Raw genomic sequence first — 22126 nt, forward strand, 5'->3', positions numbered from 1 at the left:
CACTGTCTTGTATACAGCTAATTTAGTGTTCCGACTAATTTCTCCCTTATTCCATATGAATTTATTGACTTGACTTCCTACCATACCAGCTCTGTTGATTCTATTGTTTATTTCCATATTTAATTTACCATCTTCACTAAAAATGAAGTGACTTCCTACCATACAGCTTTGTTGATTCTGTTGTTTATTTCCATATTTAATTTACCATCTTCACTAAAAATCATGCCTAAGTAGCTGAAATGTTTTAATTATTCCACAGGTTCCCCATTCACAACAGATTTGACATTTTCAACAATTTAACCTATTTTTATTGTCTTTTTCTTTTTAATGCTGACTTTCATACTATATCTATTAGAACAGTTATTCAATTAAGTCAGGGAATCTTGCAAACTTGCAGCGGATTTATTTAGAAGTATAACATCGTCTGCATAAAGCAAAGAGCTGACATTAACATCTCCAATTCTGATATCATGTTTATATACTACTTTCCTTCATAATGTGATCCATATAGATAATGTACATCCTTATCTGACACCAGATTTAACATTAAACCATCTTCCTGTACTTCCTTCAATTCTAACTACTGACTTACAACTCAAATAAATACTAAGTATTGCTTGATATAATGCCCCATTGACACCATATAACTGTGGCATATTGAATAGCTTCTCTCTTGGAACCTTGTCATATGCCTTTTTCAGATCGACAAAACTTAAATACCAATCTTTGTTATATTCACACGCTTTCTCAACTATTTGTTGTAAAGTGAAGATCTGATTCTGACAGCCTCAATTTGGTCGGAATCCAGCTTTTTCTTCACCAAGCTTTTCTTAAACAATTCTTCTCACCCGTTTCTCAAGTATACTTGCATAGATCTTGCCCAGAACACTCAGTAGGGAAATACCTCTGTAATTCTCACATTCAATTTTATTTCTCTTTTTATATATTGGTACTATTAGAGCTCTACTCCAATCATCGGGAATTCGTCCCTCTGTCCAGGCTTTCTGAACTATGCAGTGCAGCCACTGTAAGAATTTTATACCACAATACTTCAGCATTTCTGGTCGAATATCATCTACTCCTGCTGTCTTTCCACATTTCAAGCCTTTGATGGCTTTTTTTACTTCAAGTATGGATATGTATTCTTGACTGTATGCCTGTTCAGTGTTTTTTACAGTGGCTGCACTGTAAAAAAAAAAGTACAGTGGCTGTACTTATTTGCCAGGAACTTTTGATATGCTTTCTTCTTTTCCTTCACTGCCTCTGTAACTTCCTATGTCCACCATGGAGTTCCGATTTTTCTATCTTTGTAGACAACCTCACCACATGCCTCTCTGGCTGAATTAATCAGGATTTTCTTCAAGGCTGGGTTCCTGTTCTCAAACTCTTTCATTTTTTCTTCAATCATGTTTGTGTATTTTAGTCTACAGCTCACATCTGAGAGCTGCTCAACTTTTATTCGCTTTAAATCTTTCTTACATTTTATTCTTTTCAATATGAAATTCAATTTTATCCTGCTCAGGACTAAATAGTGATTGCTTCCAATTTCAAATCCTCTGTACACTCTGGTGTCCTGCACCAGAGAGAAAACATCACTATCAACAATAACATAGTCAATGAGACTTTTCTTATTCCTTGCCTCTTCTCTCCATGTGAATTTGTGCACATTTTTATGTTGGAACATGGTGTTAGTAATAACCAGTCCATGTCCTGAGCAGAAATCCAACAGGTATTTGCCATTAGCTTTGCCCTTTTCTCCAAATTTTCCCAAAATATTTTTGTATGTCTGACAATCATTTCCTACTCTGCTATTTAGATCCCCAACAAGGACCAACTTTTCCTTTTTCATTGTGTCAGTTGCTTTCTCTAAAGCCTCAAAAAATTCCTCCTCTTCTACCTAGTAGAATCTTCTGTGGAATCATAGGCACAAATAAGTCTCTTTGCCCAATTCCCCATTCTGATATTTGCCCACATCACTCTACTTGAGATTACATGCCATTCAAGAAGATTAGCGTCATATTTTGTGTTGAATACTATGGCTACTCCTTATTTTCCTTGATTGTCATTTCCTGAATATAACATTTTGTATTTATTGTTCAGAAAGATCTCGCCAGTTTTTGTCTTTTTTTGTTTCAGTCACCCCTATTATGTCGATCTGGTACTTATCTAATTCCTCAGCTAGCTCCATTTCTTTGCCATTCAGGCTTATGTTGATAGTACCGATCTTTAACTCTGGTGATGTTGAGTTGGGGTTTGTTTTCAGATTTGTTCCAGTAGCTGACTTTTCGCTGTTCGCCCTGGTTCCCTGGCAAAAACAACGGGGGGGGCCTTGTTTAACCGGGTGACACTCCCTTTGAAATTTTGTGATGTTGTACCATCATTTTCTATATTGGTGAGTTGCATACAATATGTAATGCTTTTTTTTTTTTTCATGTAAAAAAAATTATTTTTATAGTAATGATGATATGGTTGAAAACAAAATTAGTGAATTAATTGACAGGGAAATAAATTTAAATGAGGGGGAACTGGTACAATTAATAGCTGGCGTCGAACCAAATGGCGTTGAAAATTCAGCTGAAGATTCTGATTATGATGAATCCGTTAAAGAAATTAGCAGAAGGATTGAACTAGGTAAGAAAGTTATTTCATGGATCATGATCTCTCAATGGAGCGCTCTGGAAAATTCACGAGACAAATGAATATTTGTTTAGCTCCATATTATGAACTTAATAAAAAAAATTGCAGAATAGTGGTAAGGAAGGTCTTATTACTGATTTCTTGATAACTAAATCAGCTTAAGCATGCAATGAGAATTATACAAATGATGTCCACGAAATTTCAAGTGATGACAACGTCCACCCACTGGTAAATAAAGAACATCTACGAAATGTTAGTTTTGAAGACAGTGATGATGATTAAAATATAGTTTATTTTGTTTTGTATAAAACATTTATGCATTATATGCAAGTTTACTTACAATTTATAATTTTATACTATGTATTTGTTTCATAGTTTATATGTTTTCTTAACTTACATGAATTATCTGAATTAAATAAAAAAATATTTTTGTTGGATATGTCATTGTTTATATAATCATCACCATCAAAATTACTGACATGTACCCTCAAGGGGTGTACAGGATATGATAGTACTACATGAAAAATTTACATCATTACTAACTTAATTCTACAATTTGGAGGAAAATCTACAATTTTCCTCCAAATCAGTCTATTACTCGTCAAGACTCCAATATTATCATTATGAGATCTTATATTTCTATCGTCTAAGGCACATTGTACTGTATCAATCCACCTATATCTTGGTCTTCCTCTGGGTCGTTTTCCTGCCAACCTGGCAAAGAACACTTGTTTTGCTAATGTTTCCTCGCCCATTCTGTTTAAGCGACCATATAGAATATGACGATTTATATAATCTTAAAAAAAAAAAAGAAAAGAAAAAAAAAAAAGAGAAAGAAAAGATGATTTCGGAACCTAACCCTACTTTTTCTATGTAATCTGAGTCTTGCATAACGATTTATATAACGAGCTATTTCTATGGAACCTAGCACCCACGTTATACGAGGGTTACCTGTATACATACATACATATGTTCATATTTATATATATTGACTATAACCGAGGCTAGAATAGCAATTAAATTTATTCAAAACGCAACATGTTTCATCGGATTTTCCGACTTCTTCAGGCGTGGGAACATAGAAAGCAAGTAAACACTATAAGAAACATCGTATCACTATAAAACAACTATTTTAAAATTTAGTTAGCTTTGAATTGTAGCTACAGTGCGCATTGAAGTTCTACTGTTAAGTAGCTGTGTGTGTCTGATTTCACATGTGTGCCAATAACGGATAGAAGAACTGAAAGAGTCCGGTAGATTATAGCTAAGGTTATTATTTATGTGATGAGGGTCCATAACAATTTCCTTAGACTCGACTATGTGTCGCTCTACCTCGTCATGGCATATATGAAGGTTTGAGGTTGTTGTCCAGTTTATCTCATGTTGACGGCCTTCATCATTTGTGTTTACTGAAAACAGTAAATGGCTTGACAGGGCACTTGCTCTAGTTCTTTTGTAGGCAATGTCTCTCTCTGGTGTTCTTCCAGACATAGAGGATGGATTTTTCAGTTTGGCCATAGTATTGTTTCCCGTAGTCACATGTGATTTTGTACACTCCTGGGAATTGTAGTTGGTTGTGAACTTGTTTGTATTTGCTTAAAATCGATCTTAGTTTAGGGAGAGTAGAGAAACAGGTTTTTATGTTGAACTTTCTTAAAATTCTTCTTAGTTTCGTGGAGAGCGAGCTGATATATGGTAAGGTGACATAACCTTTTGGATTGTCTTGTGTTTCTGAGTTGTTTTGATGGCAGCGTGTGTGGATATGTGGATATATATATATATATATATATATATATATATATATATATAAAATAAGTTTAATGACTATTACCGAGAGAAAAGATGGCAAGATATATTTAACAAGATACTACTAGTTTACTAGTTTCGTTACAAGAACATCATCAGGTATCATACTCAAAGAAGTATATAAAAAACTACAGAGACTTAACATTGTACTAACAGAACAAGTGAAAAACAGTAGCATGTTTGAAAAAATGCAAGTATGAGTTCCATACAAACGAATACTACGCGCTGTCGCGAGTGCACCAGTACTGAACAGAAGCAACGTGTGCGTCCGAGAGATTGTAACTTAGGCTGTTGTTGATATGAGAGGAATCTAGAGAAATTTCTCTTGATTCAACAATCTTTCTTTCCAGTTCATCGTAGCACACATGGATATTAGCAGTTTGAGTCCAGTTTACAATGTGCTGGCGGCCTTCGTCTGAGTTAGCAGAAAAGAGAACGTTGCTAGAGAGAGCGCTAGCTCTAGTCCTGTTATAGGAGATATCTCTACGGTGTTCATCCAAACGTAGAAGGATGGATTTAGCAGTCTGTCCATAATATGGCTTTCCGCAATCACATAAAATCTTGTAGACTCCTGGAAACTGAGTAGGAAGATGTTTCTGTTTATATTTGCAAAGTAATGAACGAAGTTTTGGAAGCTTCCTGCAGGGTCCTGCAGGGTGGGGGGGCGTTCCCCAGTGTGTGTGTGTGTGTATTACTGTTAAATATTTAATGACAATGCTGAGGATTTTAAAATCCAAACTTTAATAGATCACGACTAGTTTCGTCGGAAAGTCGACTTCGTTAAGTGTAACAGCATAAAAATATATAAAACAGAAAGATCATAAAAGCATTGCATTTTATGCTGTTACACCTGAGGAAGTCTGCTTTCTGACGAAATTAGTCATGTGATCTATTAAAGTTTTGATTTTGAAATCCTCTGTGTTCAGTCATTAAATATTTAACAATATGATAACAGAGTAAACCTGCATTCTAATAATAATAATAATAATAATAATAATAATATATATATATATATACATATATATTGAAGAATATTGGTGATTATCCACTTCCTTGAATGAGTGTTGAATATTGGTGATAATCCACTTCCTTGAATGAGACCTCTACTGGTTTTAATTTTTTTGGTTATTTCATTATTAATTTTAATTCTAATATAGCTTTCTTCCATTATATTTGCTATTGCTTTGGTAGTTTTCACATAGTATATTAATTAATTTTGATCTGTTAATTTGATCATATGCGTTATCATAATCCAGGAAGGTCATACATGTTGGCAGGTTAAATTCTATTCTTTTTTTCTATAATTTGTTTGAGTGCAAATGTGGGATCTTCCTTTCCTAAAGCTGCATTGTTCTCCAATACTTTCCATGGCCAATGGTGTTCATTTACTTTCAATTACAGCTAGGTATATTTTATAGCACGTATTTAATAGGGATATTCCTCTATAGTTTCTACAATCCTTTGTTTCCTTTTTTCAATATGTTTATGACTACTGCTTCCATTCTTGTGGGATGTTTCCTTCTTCCCATATTCTCTTTAGGAATTTAATTAATCATAATTGAAATGGTTTAGTGCTGCATTTGTATACTTTTGAATTTATCCCATCTTCTGTAGCTTTCTTATTTTTTAGTTTTTCCAATATTTTCTTTAGATCATTAAACTGTATTGGTTCTTCATTTGTTTCTTGACTTATTTGTTTTATTTCAATAAAATGATGGTACAACACAGGAGAATTTCATGCCGGATGAGGCATTGCTTGGTTAAACAAGGCCCTTGTTGTTTCCACCAGGAAACCGGGGCGAACAGCAAAAGTCAGTTACCGGAACAAATCCTGAAACACACCACAACTTAACATCACTAGAGTCCGAGATCGGTGCTATCGACATAAGAAGACTGAATGGCAAAGAAATGTAGCTAGCTGAGGAATTGATAAATACCAGATCGACATAATAGGAGTGACTGAAACAAAAATGACAAAAACTGGCGAGATCTTTCTGAGCAATAAATACAAAATGTTATATTCAGGCAATCACAATAAAGGAAATGAAGGGATAGCTATAGTATTCAATACCAAATATGAGGCTAATTTTCTTGAATGGCATGCAATATCAATAATAATAGAGTAATATGGGCAATTATGAGAATGGGACAAACTGAACAATGAAACTTATATGTGCCTATGGTCCCACAGAAGGTTCTACAAAGGTGGAAGCGGAGAAATTTTTTGAAACTTTAGAGAAAGTGACTGACAATGAAAAATAAAAAGTTGCTCCTTGTTGGGGATCTAAACAGCAGAGTAGGAAATGATTGTCAGACATACAAAAATATTTTGGGAAAATTTGGAGAAAACAGCAAAGCTAATAATAATGGCAAATACCTGTTGGATTTCTGTTCAGGGCATGGACTGGTTATTACTAACACCATGTTCCAACATAAAAATGTGCACAAATTCACATGGAGGGAAGAGGAGGCAAGGAATAAGGAAAGTATCGTTGACTATATTATTGTTGATAGGGATGTTTTCTCACTGGTGCAGGACACTAGAATGTACAGAGAATTTAAAATTGGAACTGATAACCATTTAGTCTTGAGCAGGATAAAATTGAATTTCATATTGAAAAGAACATGTAAGAGAGTTTGGAAGCAAATAAAAGTTGAACAGCTCTCAGATGTGAACTGTAGACAAAAATACATAAACATTATTCAAGAAAAAATGAAATAGTTTGAGAACAGGAACCAAACCTTGGAACCAACCAAAATTGTTGAAATAAATTTTGGTATGAAAATCAGCAATAACAAGACAAAAACAATGAATATCAGCAGAAACATTGAAAATATCAACTGTGTTATGAATGGAGAACCTGTAGAACAAGTAAAACACTTAGGCACAATTTTTAGTGAAGAACAGAATCAACAAAGCTGGTATGGTTGGAAGTCAACTGAATAAATTTATATGGAATAAGAGAGAAATTAGTCAAAACACTAAATTAGATGTATACAATACAATGCTGAAGCCAATTTTAACTTATGGATCTGAGAGCTGGGTTAGAAATAAAACACTTGACCAAAGACTAGAGACCCCAGATATGAGAGTCCTGAGAAAGATTTTGGGGTGAATGAACAGATGCATCAAAGGCAATATCATAATAAAAGTGAGGATATTAGGAAAGAACTTGACACTGTTAGCATCCAGGAATGTGTTAGCAAGGCTAATTTTGTTTATTTGTGTTCTGAATTTCATTTTGGAGGTTTTTATAAAATTCTTCTGTTTTAGATTTTTTCCCCTTCTTCAGGTGCATATATTCCTATGACTGTAATAAATTTCTTATTTAAGTCTAGCTGCTATTATTCTTTCAGAGATCCAGTTATATGATTCAATTTTGTCTTTCTATTTATTACTTATCATGATTATCTATATCTGCAGCTGCTCATTTTTTGTTGGCTACTCCACTGTATATTAAACTGTAGTCCTGAAGTTCTCATTTCTGTTATGACTTTTGTGATCGATCTTGTGATTGATGCCTCTTATGTTTACTGTTCTGACCTGTATCCAGTTCATAGTCCTTTTTTCCAATTCCATTTCATTATCTGTTTGGGCTGTCAGGTTTTTATTCCTTAAAATTTGCGAGTATAAGAATTTGTCAGCTGTGCTGGTTACCAACCATCCGCAGACTAGACTGGTGATGGGGCTGCCATCTTAGGGCCTTAAGACATACCCGCTTTGGTCTGGGATTGCCTATTGGGTATTCACAGCTAACCACCATTTCTGATGGCCATTTCCCCTATCTGCCACCTGGGGGCCTGCTTGGTAGCAGTAGCTCTTCTCCAATAACTTGGACCAGAGCTACTGCTGGAATGTGACCTAATGACAAGATGTTGCATGTTATGCAAAATTTTCATGCCACAGTGAGATTCAAATATGCTCCACAAAAAAGCTAAGCCAGAAAGAAAAGCAAAACACTTTTGGAATCATGAACATTAAACTTGAATGATATCACTATTATACAAGATGGATTCAAAGTTAACACTTAAAGAAGGAAAAAAGAATAGAGAATGGATGATATCAGGAGAGTGACAGATGTAGAAACTAATTTAGTAATATAAGATCAAAGAGATTTTTAACTCAAAGAATAACAAAAAAAAAAGAGGAGATGCTACTGAGTAAATATGTGCAGAAATGCTACTTTGAAATTAAAGAAGTCAGGTCTGTTGTGCATGTTTAACTGGGAAAACCAAAATAAGTATGATCAAAGAAGCTAATAGTGAAGTTTGTGTTAAGCAGCATAAGTATATTCTGAATAGCGACAATAAGATGAAAACGACATTATGAAGGTTTGCATCCTCTCCTGCCACCACATCAACTTCTCTTTGTTTGAATTTTCATGGTTGTTAAGTAAGATGAAAGTGGAAAATACTTTTCTATATGTTAACCTCACCAATTACAGGATTCAATGGACTAAAGTGAAGGTCATTCATCAGATGTTTTTATTCTTTTCTGATCTTCAGAACCTTTTAATTCTCTGAATCTTAATCATGATGACCATGTCTTTTTCATGACTAGTTTCCAAACAATAATTTGTGAAGTCTCTGTCTGATTTGATCAGATCTTACTTTTCTACTTCTGGAGCATCTCTAACTGAATCAGGATATCAATATCTTGGTATTCCTCACCCCCCCCCCAAAAAAAAAACACCAAGTTTATATTACATTTTTTCTGATATGTTCAATGTTCCTATAGTTCTGCCATTGGTGCTACCTGTTCACATCTTAATTTTCCAAAGGACTCTCCTATCTAGAATCTTCAATATTTGATCAAAGGTTTTGAAATTATTTCTAACACAATACACAGATCTATATGTTAAACTTAGTTTAAATTGTTTTGTATACTGCTCCCAATTCTTGGCTGGTTGACCAAGTGGTTAGCATATCTGCTCTTCAACTAACAGGCTGCAGGTTGAAATCCTGCTATGAGAACAGATGTTTGTAGTTGTCTTTAAGCAGGGGATGAATTTTATTGCCTAGTGTGACGCCACCACCCTGCTTAATGAAGACTTGAAGTGGCTTGAAAAAGTTCCATTTTTGGTCTCCAGAGCAGGGATTCCAGACTGTAAAAAGAGATAAAAAATACACAAACACACATGTATCATCAAACAAAATAATATATGAAAACATCAAAAATAAAACAAACAATAGCCTAATTGCCTTAGTATGCAGTGCATTGTGGGATACTAGGTCGTGCATGTATAATGCCATTATGTGAACCACTCCTGGCCATTTCTCTAAGAGCATAATTTGTAGGTCTGCAAACTAAACATTAATAAATTTATTCCTACACCTCAGTTTACTGTCCATCCTTAGTACCATTCACTGACTACTACTTAGCTATGCAAATACAATGAAGTTTCCTACAGAAAGAGAAAAATAACAACTCCATAGTAGGTACAGGAAATTAAAGAAATAGTTCATGAAACAAATACATCATAAGAAGTTCCCATTATTATGTCCTCTTAGAGAATAAAGAGAAAAATGTAAGAAAGTTATGTGCAAAAGAAGCTAAAAAAAATTTTTTTTTAAGAATAAAGAAGATAAACATCATGAAGGTGCAAAGTGCTGCTGAGAAAGCAAAGTTTAGAAATAAAGAGAAGGATACTATGAAAGAAATTAGTCCATAATGGTAATACAAAGAGTGAAGATAATGCTGTTCTACATAAATGAAGTAAATACTTTGAGAAATACAGTCCATGGAAGGATAATAGTAGAAATAATCCAATGGGAGAATGTCTTCAGTAGAGTTAGCATAGTGATTAAAATAACATTTCATTCTGCTTTCTACACTTTTCTCTTATTTCTTATAGGTTGGTTGGTTAGTTTATGATTTACTGGCACAAGAACAGCAAAAGTCACATAACCCTTGCTATAGCAAAGGTTATAGCAAGGTCAAAGGTTACAGTAATACATAAATAGTCAAAGATAAATTATAAATAATATGTATGCATAAAAATTAAGTTAAGCAATGCAATATCTACATATAAAAAAATTACAGCAAAGGTTATAGTAATACACAAGGGTCAAAGTTTACAGCAGTACACAAACAGTCAAAGAAACTAGTAAACAATATGCATGTACAAAAAAATAAATCAAGCAATCACCATCTACATATAAATAAAATTACAGCAAAGGTTACAGCAGTATATAAAAAGTCAAAGACAAAGTAAACAATATGCATGTACAAAAATTAAGTTAAGCAATGCAGGATCTACATATAAATAATTTGCAGTCAAATGTATTTGTTCAAATTAATTCTTTGTAAAAGGTTAAAAAACGTAATCTGTCTGAGTCCGATAGCATCTGCCTAAGAGTATATGGCTTGGAGAGAGAGGTAAAAATTTCACCCCTCTCTTGTGTAAAGTGTTGGCACTTCACCAGAATATGACAAAGAGTAAAACAGGTATTGCATTTGTCACACATTTGAATCATCAGCCACTCAGTAAATAAATAAGAATGTGCATGATGACTGACATATGTGGAGCCTAGCATGAACAACTCCCTCTCTCATTCTATATTGACTAGTATATCAATGCTTAATTTCAGACTTAATGTGGTGTAATTTGTTTGTCAAAGCTTCCTGCCATAATGACTGTCATTGAGCAATTAGCTTTGATCTTATAAACAGGGGCGGCTCATGCATAGGCACTGCGGAACTGCAGCACCTCCAATTTTTCTCAATATATAAATATATTTATTAATTTATTTATATTTGCTTGTAATATTTAATTTTATCATCAACAATCCTACACAATTCTCTTATTTTGTATTTCTCAATCTCACATCATTTTTCAGTTAATTTTTAAACTTTGTCCTACATATCATCATCATCCAGATCTTCATGTTATTATCCAGATATGTCTTTGACTCTTTCACATTAAAAATTTTAATTAATAACTAATTAAAATACAGGTTGTTAAATAGGGGTAGCTTTTTGTTTATTATCTCACACTGGGAGCTACATAACTTAATTTCCTCTCTGCGATGAAATGTTTATTAAAGGCTAAGTTATTTGTAAAAGTTAATATAATTCTAAATTATAAATAACAGTTTAGAATTTTTTTGCTTGGTTAAAAAAAATTATTTTATTCAAATTATATTCTTATTTGTATCCTTTCTTAATTATAACCTTTCAGATGTATATATTGCTATGCATTATGAGAAAGATAAAAATAAGAGGGGGAGGGGTTACTTAAATGGTCAAAGCCAAATAACTGGAAGGAGACATCCACATTGCCTTTCAGGAATGTGGAGAACCAACTGGGGATTCTGACCTAATGTCCAACCCTCACCTTCACATGGTGTGCCCTGTTAATATGGATTTATTGGGTTCTGAACGAATGATGGGCTGGCAAATTGACCAAACTTACCAAATTGCACATTTTTATTGGCTTAAACCACAAATGTCATATGATTGTACAACATGATGAGACTTCATGCCAGCTGGGGAATTGCCTGGTTAAACAAGGCTCCTGCTGTTTTTGTTAGGGAACTCAGACAAACAGTGAAAAATCAGCTACTGGAACAAGTTCCAACTCAATATTTAGAAGAAGAACAATAAACCCAACATCAGAACTGAAGATAGGAACCATGCATATAAGGGGTATTAATGGAAAGGAAATAGAACTTGCAAAAGTTCTATTTCCTTATAAATAGAACATTTCCTTATAAATAGAACTTTTGGTATAAATGATAAGTTTAGGATGCTATTTTCAAGCAATAATGATCAAGGAAAGGAAGGAATAGTGATAGTATTCAACATCAAACCTGAAGATAAACTTCTTGATAGGAAAGCAGTTTCAAGTAGTTATGTGGGCAAACTTCAAAATGTGGAAATGGACAATGAAACTTATTTGTGCCTATGGTCCCACAGAAGGTTTTCTTCTTCTAAGGAAGAAGTGGAGGAGTTTTTTTTTTAGTCATTAGAACAGGCAGCTGACATAAAGAAAATGGAAAAAGTGATCATTGTTGGAGACCTGAACAGTAGAGCAGGAAATGAATCTCACCAGGCATATAGGAACATTTTGGGAAAATTTGAAGAAAAGGGCAAAGCTAATAATAATGATAGGTATTTGCTGGACTTCTGCTCAGAACACAGACTAGTCATTACTAACACCACGTTTCAACAGAAAGAATGTGCACAAGTTCACATGGGGAGAAGACACAAGAAATAAGAAAAGCCTCATTGACTACATCATAGCTGATATCTTCATGCTTGTTCAGAATACAAGAGTGTACAGAGGATTTGAAATTGGAAGTGACCATTACTTAGTACTAAGTAGGATAAAAATGAATATCACCTTGAAAAGAACAGTATATAAGAAAGTTTTAAAAACAATTAAAGTTGAGCAGCTTTTACAGGTAAATTGTAGACAACTATGCAAACATTATTGAAGAAAATTTACAGCAGTTTGAAAACAAGAACCAAACCTTGGAGTCTCAGTGGCAAACTCTGAAAGAGACAATTGATTTGGTTAGAGAGGTATGTGGTGAAGTTGTATGCAAGGATAGAAAAATAAGAATACCATGGTGGACACAAGAAGTTAAAGTAAGCAGCCTTTGAAAAGAAGAAAGTATACAAAAAGTTTCTACCAAATAAGTCAGCAAATTCCCTAAAAGATTACAGAGAAAAATGTGAGCTAAGTTATGTGTAAAAGTAGCTAAACAAAAGTAATGGGAAGACTTTGGTAAGAGTATGGAAAATAAATATCAGGAAGGTGGCAAAATGTTCTGGAGGATATTGAAACATAGAAATGGAGGAAAGAGTACTATAAAAGGAATCAAAGATGATAAAGGTGACACGCTAAAATAAGGATATCCTAAATGTCTGGAGAAATTACTTTGAAAGACTTAAATGAACCAAGCAGTGACAGAACCATACTAGAAAACTTTCAAGAGGACAAAGAGGAGTATATATCAATACTTTAAGTAAAAAAAAAAAAAAAAAAGTTGTCAAAAAATTGAAATGTGGAAAGGCAGCAGGAGTAGATGATATTCGACCAGAAATTCAATATGGAGGTATAAAAATTTTTCAGTAGCTACACTACATAATTTAGAGGGCCTGGACAGAAGGTCGAATTCCCAATGATTGGAGTAGAGTTCTCATAGTACCATCTATCAAAAGGGAATAAAGCTGAATGTGAGGAGTTTCTCTACTGAGTGTTTCAGGTAAGATTTATGCAAGCATACTTGAAAAGAGGTTGAGAAAATTGTGGAAAAGAAACTTGGAGAAGAACAAGCAGGGTTCAGAACAAATAGAGGTTGTTCTAAACCTCTTGTTCTGAAAAATAAAAAAGATCAGATTTTCACTTTAAGACAAATAGTTGAGAAATCATGGGAATATGACAAGGATCAGAACTTAAGTTTTGTTGAGCTGGAAAAGCATATGACAAGGTGCCCAGAGAAAAGCTTTTCAAAACACTACAATTATATGGGGTGAATGGAACATTATACAGAGCAATCCACAGTCAATATTTAAGTTGTCAGTCAGCAGTTCAAACTGAAGGAAATATAGAGAGATGGTTTGATGTAAAATCAGGGGTTAAGACAAGGATGCATGTTATCTCCACTCTTATTCATCATCTATTTGGATCATATTATAAAAAAAGTGGCATTAGGTCTGATATTAGAATTGGAGATGTCAAACTTAGCTTTATGCAGATGATGTACTCAAGTCCCCAGTATTCTCTACAACTGTTATTGAACTAAATTCAATAGCAGTTATAATAGATTTGGCATGAAAATCAGACCAATAAAAATACCATAACTATGAAAATAGACAGGAACATAGAAAACTTCAACTGCATTCTGAATGGTGATGTGATCCTATAGAACAATAAAATATTTCAGTTATTTTGGCAGTGTTTTTGGTGAAGATTATTATTATTATTATTATTACGTGACACCTCCAAGGAGTCCAATGACTCATTGAGGGAGGACATCCACTCCCTAACTTGGTCTCTACCACTCAATCCAATAACTCCTACGAACAGCAACTACCACCATCATCATCGTCATCAATGCCATCTACAGGCCAACACCACCACCACCACTAGCATTTTAACAGGCAATCACAAACATCCATGCCCATGGCAGGATTCAAACCCACAGCCTTTTGGCTGGAGAACAGATATATGCTAACCACTCAGCCAACTAGGCCGGCAGGTTAAATCTGAAAATAAACAACAGAATAAGGAAAGCTGGTATGGTGAGTCGCCAGCTGAATAAATTTATATAGAATAATAGAGAAATTGCCCAAATACCAAACTAGCAGTATACAAGATAGTGTTCAAACCAGTTTTAAGTTATGGATCTGAGAGTTGGGTTAGAAATAAAGCACTTGATCAAAGACTAGAGACCACAGAAAAGAGGGTTCTGAGAAAAATTGGGAGAGTGAACTAATGGCACCAATGGCAGAATTATATTAAAAATGAAGATATTAGAAAGAGACTTGACATTATTAGCATTCAAGAATGTGTCAGCAGAGCTAATCTATGGTGGTTTGACCACTTAAATAGAATGGATGAGGGAAGGTTAGCAAAACAAGTGTTTGATGCCAAGATGGCAGGAAAGAGACCCAGAAGAAGAAGACCAAGGTCTAGGTGTATTGATTCAGTTAGAACTGCCTTAGAAGAATGAAATGTTAAATGTGGCAATATAGGAGTGCTTACAAGTCAAGACTAATTTGGAGAAAAATTGTGGATTGCAGATTAATAATAATGTAATGCTGTCATTGTAACCTGAACACCCCTTGGGGGGGGGGGATATATATCAGGAAATTGACGATGATGATGACTGTCATGAGTGCATAACAAGGTCAAGTTTACCTGAGAACATTTCAAGTTATTCCAAATGATAAACTATACAGGTTTTTTTAATGATTATTATTATTTTAAAACACTAATAAATGCTTCACTATAGTTGAAATAATGAAGTAATACTGCCAGTGCAATTTTCTAGCAAATCTCTACCTGAAATGATGAATAGGAAAATAATTACCATATTCATCCAAGAGAAGAGTCTGAAAATGAGAAAGTGTTATTCTATCATGTTTAGTGACAGATTCTTCTTCTTCATCTACCTGGATTTGACATAATTTCAACCAAAGGTAATCATCCGTCTTATCAGCTACTTCTGAATGATCATCATTAATATCACATGATCCCAATATGCAGCAAACAGCTCTGTAAATAAAATTACATACTTATAAACTGTGATTATAAAGAATATATTTTAAACCAAACTTCAGAGATATCAGTTAAACTCTAAATATAAATACACCACAAATATTACATAAGATTAACACCCTATATAAACAAATAAACTTATAGTCAGAACTCAACAACAAATAATCCTTGCCCAAGCCCTTACCTCTTATTATTTTTTTAATCTCAATGATATGTCCCAATAATTCAATAGGAGTTACATAAAATGATTAATAGTGCTGTATCATTGAGAACATTTCTATTATGTGAGAACCATTTTAAAGAAGTGAATAAGTAATAAGAAAATAAGTTTTGTGCATGCCATTGCAATTTTTATATTGTATTTGTGATGGAGATAAAATATTGGAACTATTAGACCTGTGTTTAATTATTTAATTGTGCTATTTTCATTTCATTAAAACTAAAAATAAGAACAAAATAATATCAACAAGAAATGAATTGATAATCAATTTAATTACTCTCCTTTGCTGTAATGAGTCCAGAATTTTTAGTGACCACCTAGGATCACTATCTCAGACCTGAGAATGTTCTCTGATTAGATAGATTTATAATTTGTACCAGTAGTTGAAGGTTTGTTTGGTAATGCTCCAAAACTATGAAGTCAATATAATGTCTCTTAATTATCAGTGTGCAGTCTATTTGAATGAAAGTCAGTTGTAAAATATCTGCCAAGTATATCCACAGCACCACACATTTCTTTACTGGATATCAATATGAAATGAGTATTACTTAGATTTCTCAGTGAAAAAATTAAATAAATTAAAAAAGTGAGAGGGTGCAGCACCATGTCCTTCTAGTTCTCTCTGTTGGTGGCTTTCATTTTTGTTTCTGCATAGCCATGTGATCCTGTCCATGATCTTATATCTTTAAGCAATGTCCATTTTTTGCCTCTTGATCCTTTTCCCATAATTTTTCCTTCTAAAACTGTTAGTATCCTCTGTCCTACTGAACCTCTCAGTACATGTTCTGCCATTCTCATCTTTCTCTGGATCATTTCCTGTAATAAAGATCTCTGTGTTTTCATTCCCTGTAGGGCATCTGTATTTGTTACATGTTCTGTCCATGAGATTTTCAGAGCTCTCCTATAGCATCACATTTCAAAGGCCATTATCTGTTGTCTTACTCTCTCTCTTCTTGAATATCCAGGTCTCACTTCCATATGTTAAAACAGGCCACACTATGTTCTTATCATTCTTTTCTTTGTCTCGATACCCACAGAACTTCTGAGCAGATCTTTATTTTTCCAGAAGGTATCTTTAGCTATGGCTGTTCTTATTTTTATTTCTTTATTTTTTATTTCATTTACAGTAAAGTAGGTGCCTAAATATTTGTATTCTGTTGTATGTTCAATTTTCATATTGTTTATGAATATATCTGGCTCGGATCTGTTTTCTTTTGAGATTTTCATAAATTTGGTCTTTTTTGTATTTATATCTAATCCAAATTCTTTATCTTCTTCGATTAGTAGCTGCAGTATGATTAATTTATTTCGGTTTTCTGCTATTAGAATGGTATCATCAGCATATCTAAGATTGTTGTATTTTATATCATTGATACTAATTCCTATTTTTTATTTTTCAATTTTTTTCATCACTGTCTCACTATAGATATTAAATAGATTTGGTGAAAGGATACAATCTTGTCTAACTACTCTTTTTATTTTCACTACAGAAGCCTCAGAGTGCATGTCTAGAAGGGTAGGACATTTAGCAAGTTCATCAATGTAAGAATTAAAATAAAAGTAAGAGAAAACAGGAGAATGGCTTTTTCTGTAGTAACAAGAAAATCATCAAAAGTGCAAGGAGGAGAAAAGCACAGTTAGATAAAAGTTATGGCCAATACCACTGGCAGAAAGTATGGCTAAAATTTTACTGTTTCTGAACCTAAAAAAATCGTTTGGGATGTGCTGGTAATTTGCTTGTAACTAGGCTTAATACTAGGCAGAAATAAAAAAATTATTACAATAAGCTTGATTCTTCTCTTGTATCATGCGCTTCTCAAAGAACAGAGATTAAATAAGGGTTAAGAATTAAAAGTAAAAATGAGGAATGAATTTCATACTAATATTTTTTTTTTCCATTGATGAATTCAGTGCAAATATTTGAACCATTCAAACTATCTTAGCTTTGTCAAAGAGCATCTTCAGTGCCCTACCCACTCATTCTCACTTTTACATTATAAATATCAGGCACAATATAACTGTCACAATGATACCACTAAGAAAAATTTCAGATCTAATCATTAGTCCACCTATTAGATTAATGCACTACAGGCTAACACTTTCATGGGGGGGGGGGGGGGGGGTCACATAAAAACTATTTCTTTCAGCTTGGTCAGTGGAACCAAAAAAGGGAAGATGACTTTACTGTTGGATTGTAAAAAATCAAGCATTGAGAAATAATAAAACAAGCCATAGGTCAGCATTTCAGAATTTGGAGGGAGATAAACAGTAGATACTAGCTTTGCCTGGAAGCAATTTTCAGCTTTGAAAGAAATTTGTGGTCACCAATTTAATTAAAAATTTGCCAAACACCCTACAATATCTCTTTAAATCTCATTAAATGTTATTGCACAATCTCCTTAATATGTAGAGTCAAAAAAGATCTCTTCCCTTAAAAAAAGTATTTTAAAAAAAATGCTATGGCAAGAGAACTGATTCTGGATTAATAAGAGATCGATCAGTGGTATTTTTATGCCCTTGAATCAATTATTTTCAAAATTGGCCACATTTTCTTTGTAATCACTTTCAAAACTTAGGATAAATATATATATACAGCTAATTCTCTTTTTACACAGCTATTTTTTACATGATTTCAGAATAATATGGTTAGAAAACAAAAGCAATTCTAGTTTTACACGGTATATTTTGATTTAACACAGTTCAAATGGCATTTATTTTTAAATTCAGTTTTGTTAAAAAGGATATTTCCATTATAATTATCATTTCCTAGAACAGTACATATGTACTTAAACTTGAATTCTGGGGAGCCCCCAAAAAATCGATTTTTTTAATTACGATTCCCCAAAGTTAAGCCGATAGATGATCCATTATATTCACTTGTTGTTGGTTCCTGAAAGCAGAAGGGTGCTATGCTAATTCCTCGAAGTTAAGTTGGTCCGTTACAGGAGGCCTGCTTATATAAAGCTGCTTGGATTTGAAGTTAAGCTGTTTGCTAAACCATCATTTCTTGTTTACAATTCAAAATCTTTAAGTCTTGTTCATGAAATAGTTATACAAGCATGTATTAAATTTTGAAGTTTTGTATGTATACTATCAAATTAGTAAAATTAATTATTGATTATTTTCAGATATTCAGATACAAAGATCTAGTCAAAACAGGATCTCAACAATTACAGAGTTCATGGTGAAAAAACCTACCTTCAGAATTATTGGAAATTAGTGCTAATTTAGTTTCTTTTATTGAAGAAAGCATTTCAGCATTGCAGTATGAGCAGGACAGCCAAAGTTTGAAGTGATGGAAGTGATTTAATTCATCTCACGCAAATACTGTCAAAACGACGGTGAATAAAATTTAACTAATAACCATATGCACGGTGCATTTGGGACTTCTTGAATTTCTGTTTTTTTAGTGACACACTATTTTCTTTAAGAAAGATACATATGTATATACTTTAAATAAGTATTTAAAATAAAAAATATTCCATTAATATTAATTAGTTTTATTCAATGCTTTTTATATGTTTTGTTTGAAAACAACTTATTGTTTGTATCAGATTTTCACATCTGGAATCATTCATTTATTTTTTCATATGCACTGTATTCTTTTTTACACGGCTTTCATTTACACAGTTTTTTCTGGAACCAATATACTGTGTACCACTGATCTTAACATTGAGAATTGTGTGTGTGCATGTATGCATATTTATCTTGAGTTTTGAAAGTGATTACAAAGAAAGTGTGATCGATTTGAAAATAATTGATTCAAGGTTCAAAGATACACACACACACAAAATGTTGACCAATGGTTTCCATGTGAGCTGCGAGCCAAATTTATAATAGTATACTAAATTGTCTTTATGACTTTTCAATGCTTACAAAATAGATATCATTAGTAATAGATATTGGACACTAAAACATAACTTGGAACTAGTGTCTTATGGGCTCTCCAGTTGTACTCAAATACTGCTAACAACTCTCCTGTATCCCCTATATATATATATATATATATATATATATATATATATATATATCCAGCCTATTCCAAAAAAAAGGGATTCTATCTTCAAACTACTGACTTATCACCATCACCTCAGTCTTCTCCAAAATAATAGAGAAAGTCATTAATAATCAACTGTTCCACAACCAAGAGGTCAACCAATTAATCAGTAACCACCAGTACAGATTCCACCACTCAAGGTGTGCTGACCTCAGCCCACTACAACACCCATTGATATTGCTCTTATTGAGTTTTTGACTATGCTTGGAATTGAGGCCCACTAAACAAACTGCCATCCTTTGGTCTACATGAAACTCTGTGATTAGGTATCATTTTGTTAGGCCTGTTAAAATATAAGCAACAACTGCACAGCATTCCCTCTTTAGTGCAAATGCAATAGATCAAAGCTGCTCTTCTTCTTATTATTATTCTATCTACCTCTGTCCTCTGGAACAGCTTTCCTCATGAAATACAACTACAGCCTGTTACTCTTCAAGAAGAATGTCAAGAAACTTCTTCTCAAACCTCACCTGCGCCCCTGTGCCTCGGGTGCAGGTGAAGATTGAAAAGAAGGCACTAATATGATTATAATAGGTCCATTGACTTCTTCACAGTGTAAGCAAGTCTTATTTCTGATGGTAAACATGAATCCATTAAAAAAACTAAACTGATTCTTTCACAACAAAAAGTAATGTATCATGATATTGGGAATATTCTTGTCAATTTATTTAATCAAGACAACACCTATATGCTTCACTGCTTTTTCTTTTTCTTCCTGGCAGTCATCAGAAAGTGCTGATAGAAAGGAAAAATGTAAAAACATCTAAAACTAAATGAAAAGAATGACATCTATCACTTATACAGTTTGCAATTTTGAAAAGTTCATTAATGGTTGAGGAATGGTAAGGATCTTGATGTAAAGATGACAAAATAAATTTGGAAATAGACAGAATTAGTAAAGCTGGTAGGGTAGGAAGTCAACTGAATAAATTTATATGTAAGAATGGCAAGATTAGTCAAAACACTAAACTACTGTATACAAGATCATGTTCAAACCAATTTTAACTTATGGATCTGAGAGCTTAGAAATAAAACTATTGATCAATGACTGGAGACCACAGATATGAGAGTCACAAGAAAGATTAGGGGACTAAACAGACGGCAGTATCACATTAAAAATGAGGATATTAGGAAGGAACTTCACTTTAACACATTCCCGAAATGCTAACATTGTTAACATTCTAGAATGTGTCAGCAATGAAGTTCCTGAATGCTAACATTGTTAGCATTCAGAATTGTGTTAGCAAGAGCTAATTTCAAGTGGTATGGCCACTTAAACAGAATGGGAGAGAAAAGATTAGCTAAATAAGTGTTCTTTGCCAGGATGACATGAAAAAGACCTAGAAGAAGACCAAGATATAGATGGATTGATATAGCAAAGTGCTTAGAAGAGAGAAATATAAGATCTCATAATATTGTAATAATGACAGATAACAGGCTAATTTGAAAAATTGTTGATAGTAATGATGTAACTTTTCATATAGTACTATCATAAGATCTTGTACCCCCCCCCCCCGAGATGGTATATGTCAGGAATTTGATGATGACAATGATAATGAACTTTTGTAATATACAGCATTTTTAAATGCTACATATTACAAATTTTCTAACTCCCACCCATGAAGAGTTGCAAACCTATCATATTTCAGTACTAGCAATGGGCATAAAGTTTTCATATTTTAAATTTTTTGTAGTTTATTTTTTATTTTTATTTCGGGAGCTACTTCCCAAGCTACTTCTGGTGTGCGGTCTCACATCAGATGATGACGTTCATCTCCCAACCTAAAAATACAAACATCCATGACCACAGTGGGATTCGAACTTGCAGCCTACTGATTGGAAAGGAGTACATTAAGACACTGCTAACAAGGCCAGTGATGTTGGCAAAGTGTCATTAATTAAGATTCATCTAAGATGTCGTTATCCATACTAGTCGACCATTTAATGGCATCTAAAATACAGTTCTTGATCAATTCTGAATAGATGCGATCAAAGTCTATTAATTTCCCAAGTTTATGGAGAAATAATAGCCTGTAAAATAGGGGACAAGTGAATGAAGGAGCAAGTATCCTGAATTTTCCATGTAACTTTCAATTCTCTTGTAATGGAGTTGTCAAGGGAATAAGTCATTAAGAAGACAATATATTTTGCAATGTTGTCACTGACAATGGTGGG

General features: G+C 33.5%; 1 protein-coding gene across 3 annotated transcripts in view; it reads right to left on the reverse strand.

The window, feature by feature from the left end:
• Window positions 1-22126, reverse strand: part of LOC150110190 (nuclear pore complex protein Nup93-like) — a 314507-nt gene that overhangs the window by 114521 nt on the left and 177860 nt on the right. For all 3 annotated transcript variants that reach the window (XM_090392052.1, XM_090392041.1, XM_090392034.1), the window contains exon 14: window positions 15487-15671. In XM_090392052.1, the coding sequence (XP_090248178.1) occupies window positions 15487-15671 (185 nt within the window). The remainder of the gene's footprint in view (window positions 1-15486; window positions 15672-22126) is intronic.

The sequence above is a fragment of the Typopeltis vanoorti genome, chromosome 1, assembly GCF_054136105.1.
Source record: "Typopeltis vanoorti isolate ZY-2024b chromosome 1, IOZ_Tvanoo_1.0, whole genome shotgun sequence".
Lineage (NCBI taxonomy): Eukaryota > Metazoa > Arthropoda > Arachnida > Uropygi > Thelyphonidae > Typopeltis > Typopeltis vanoorti.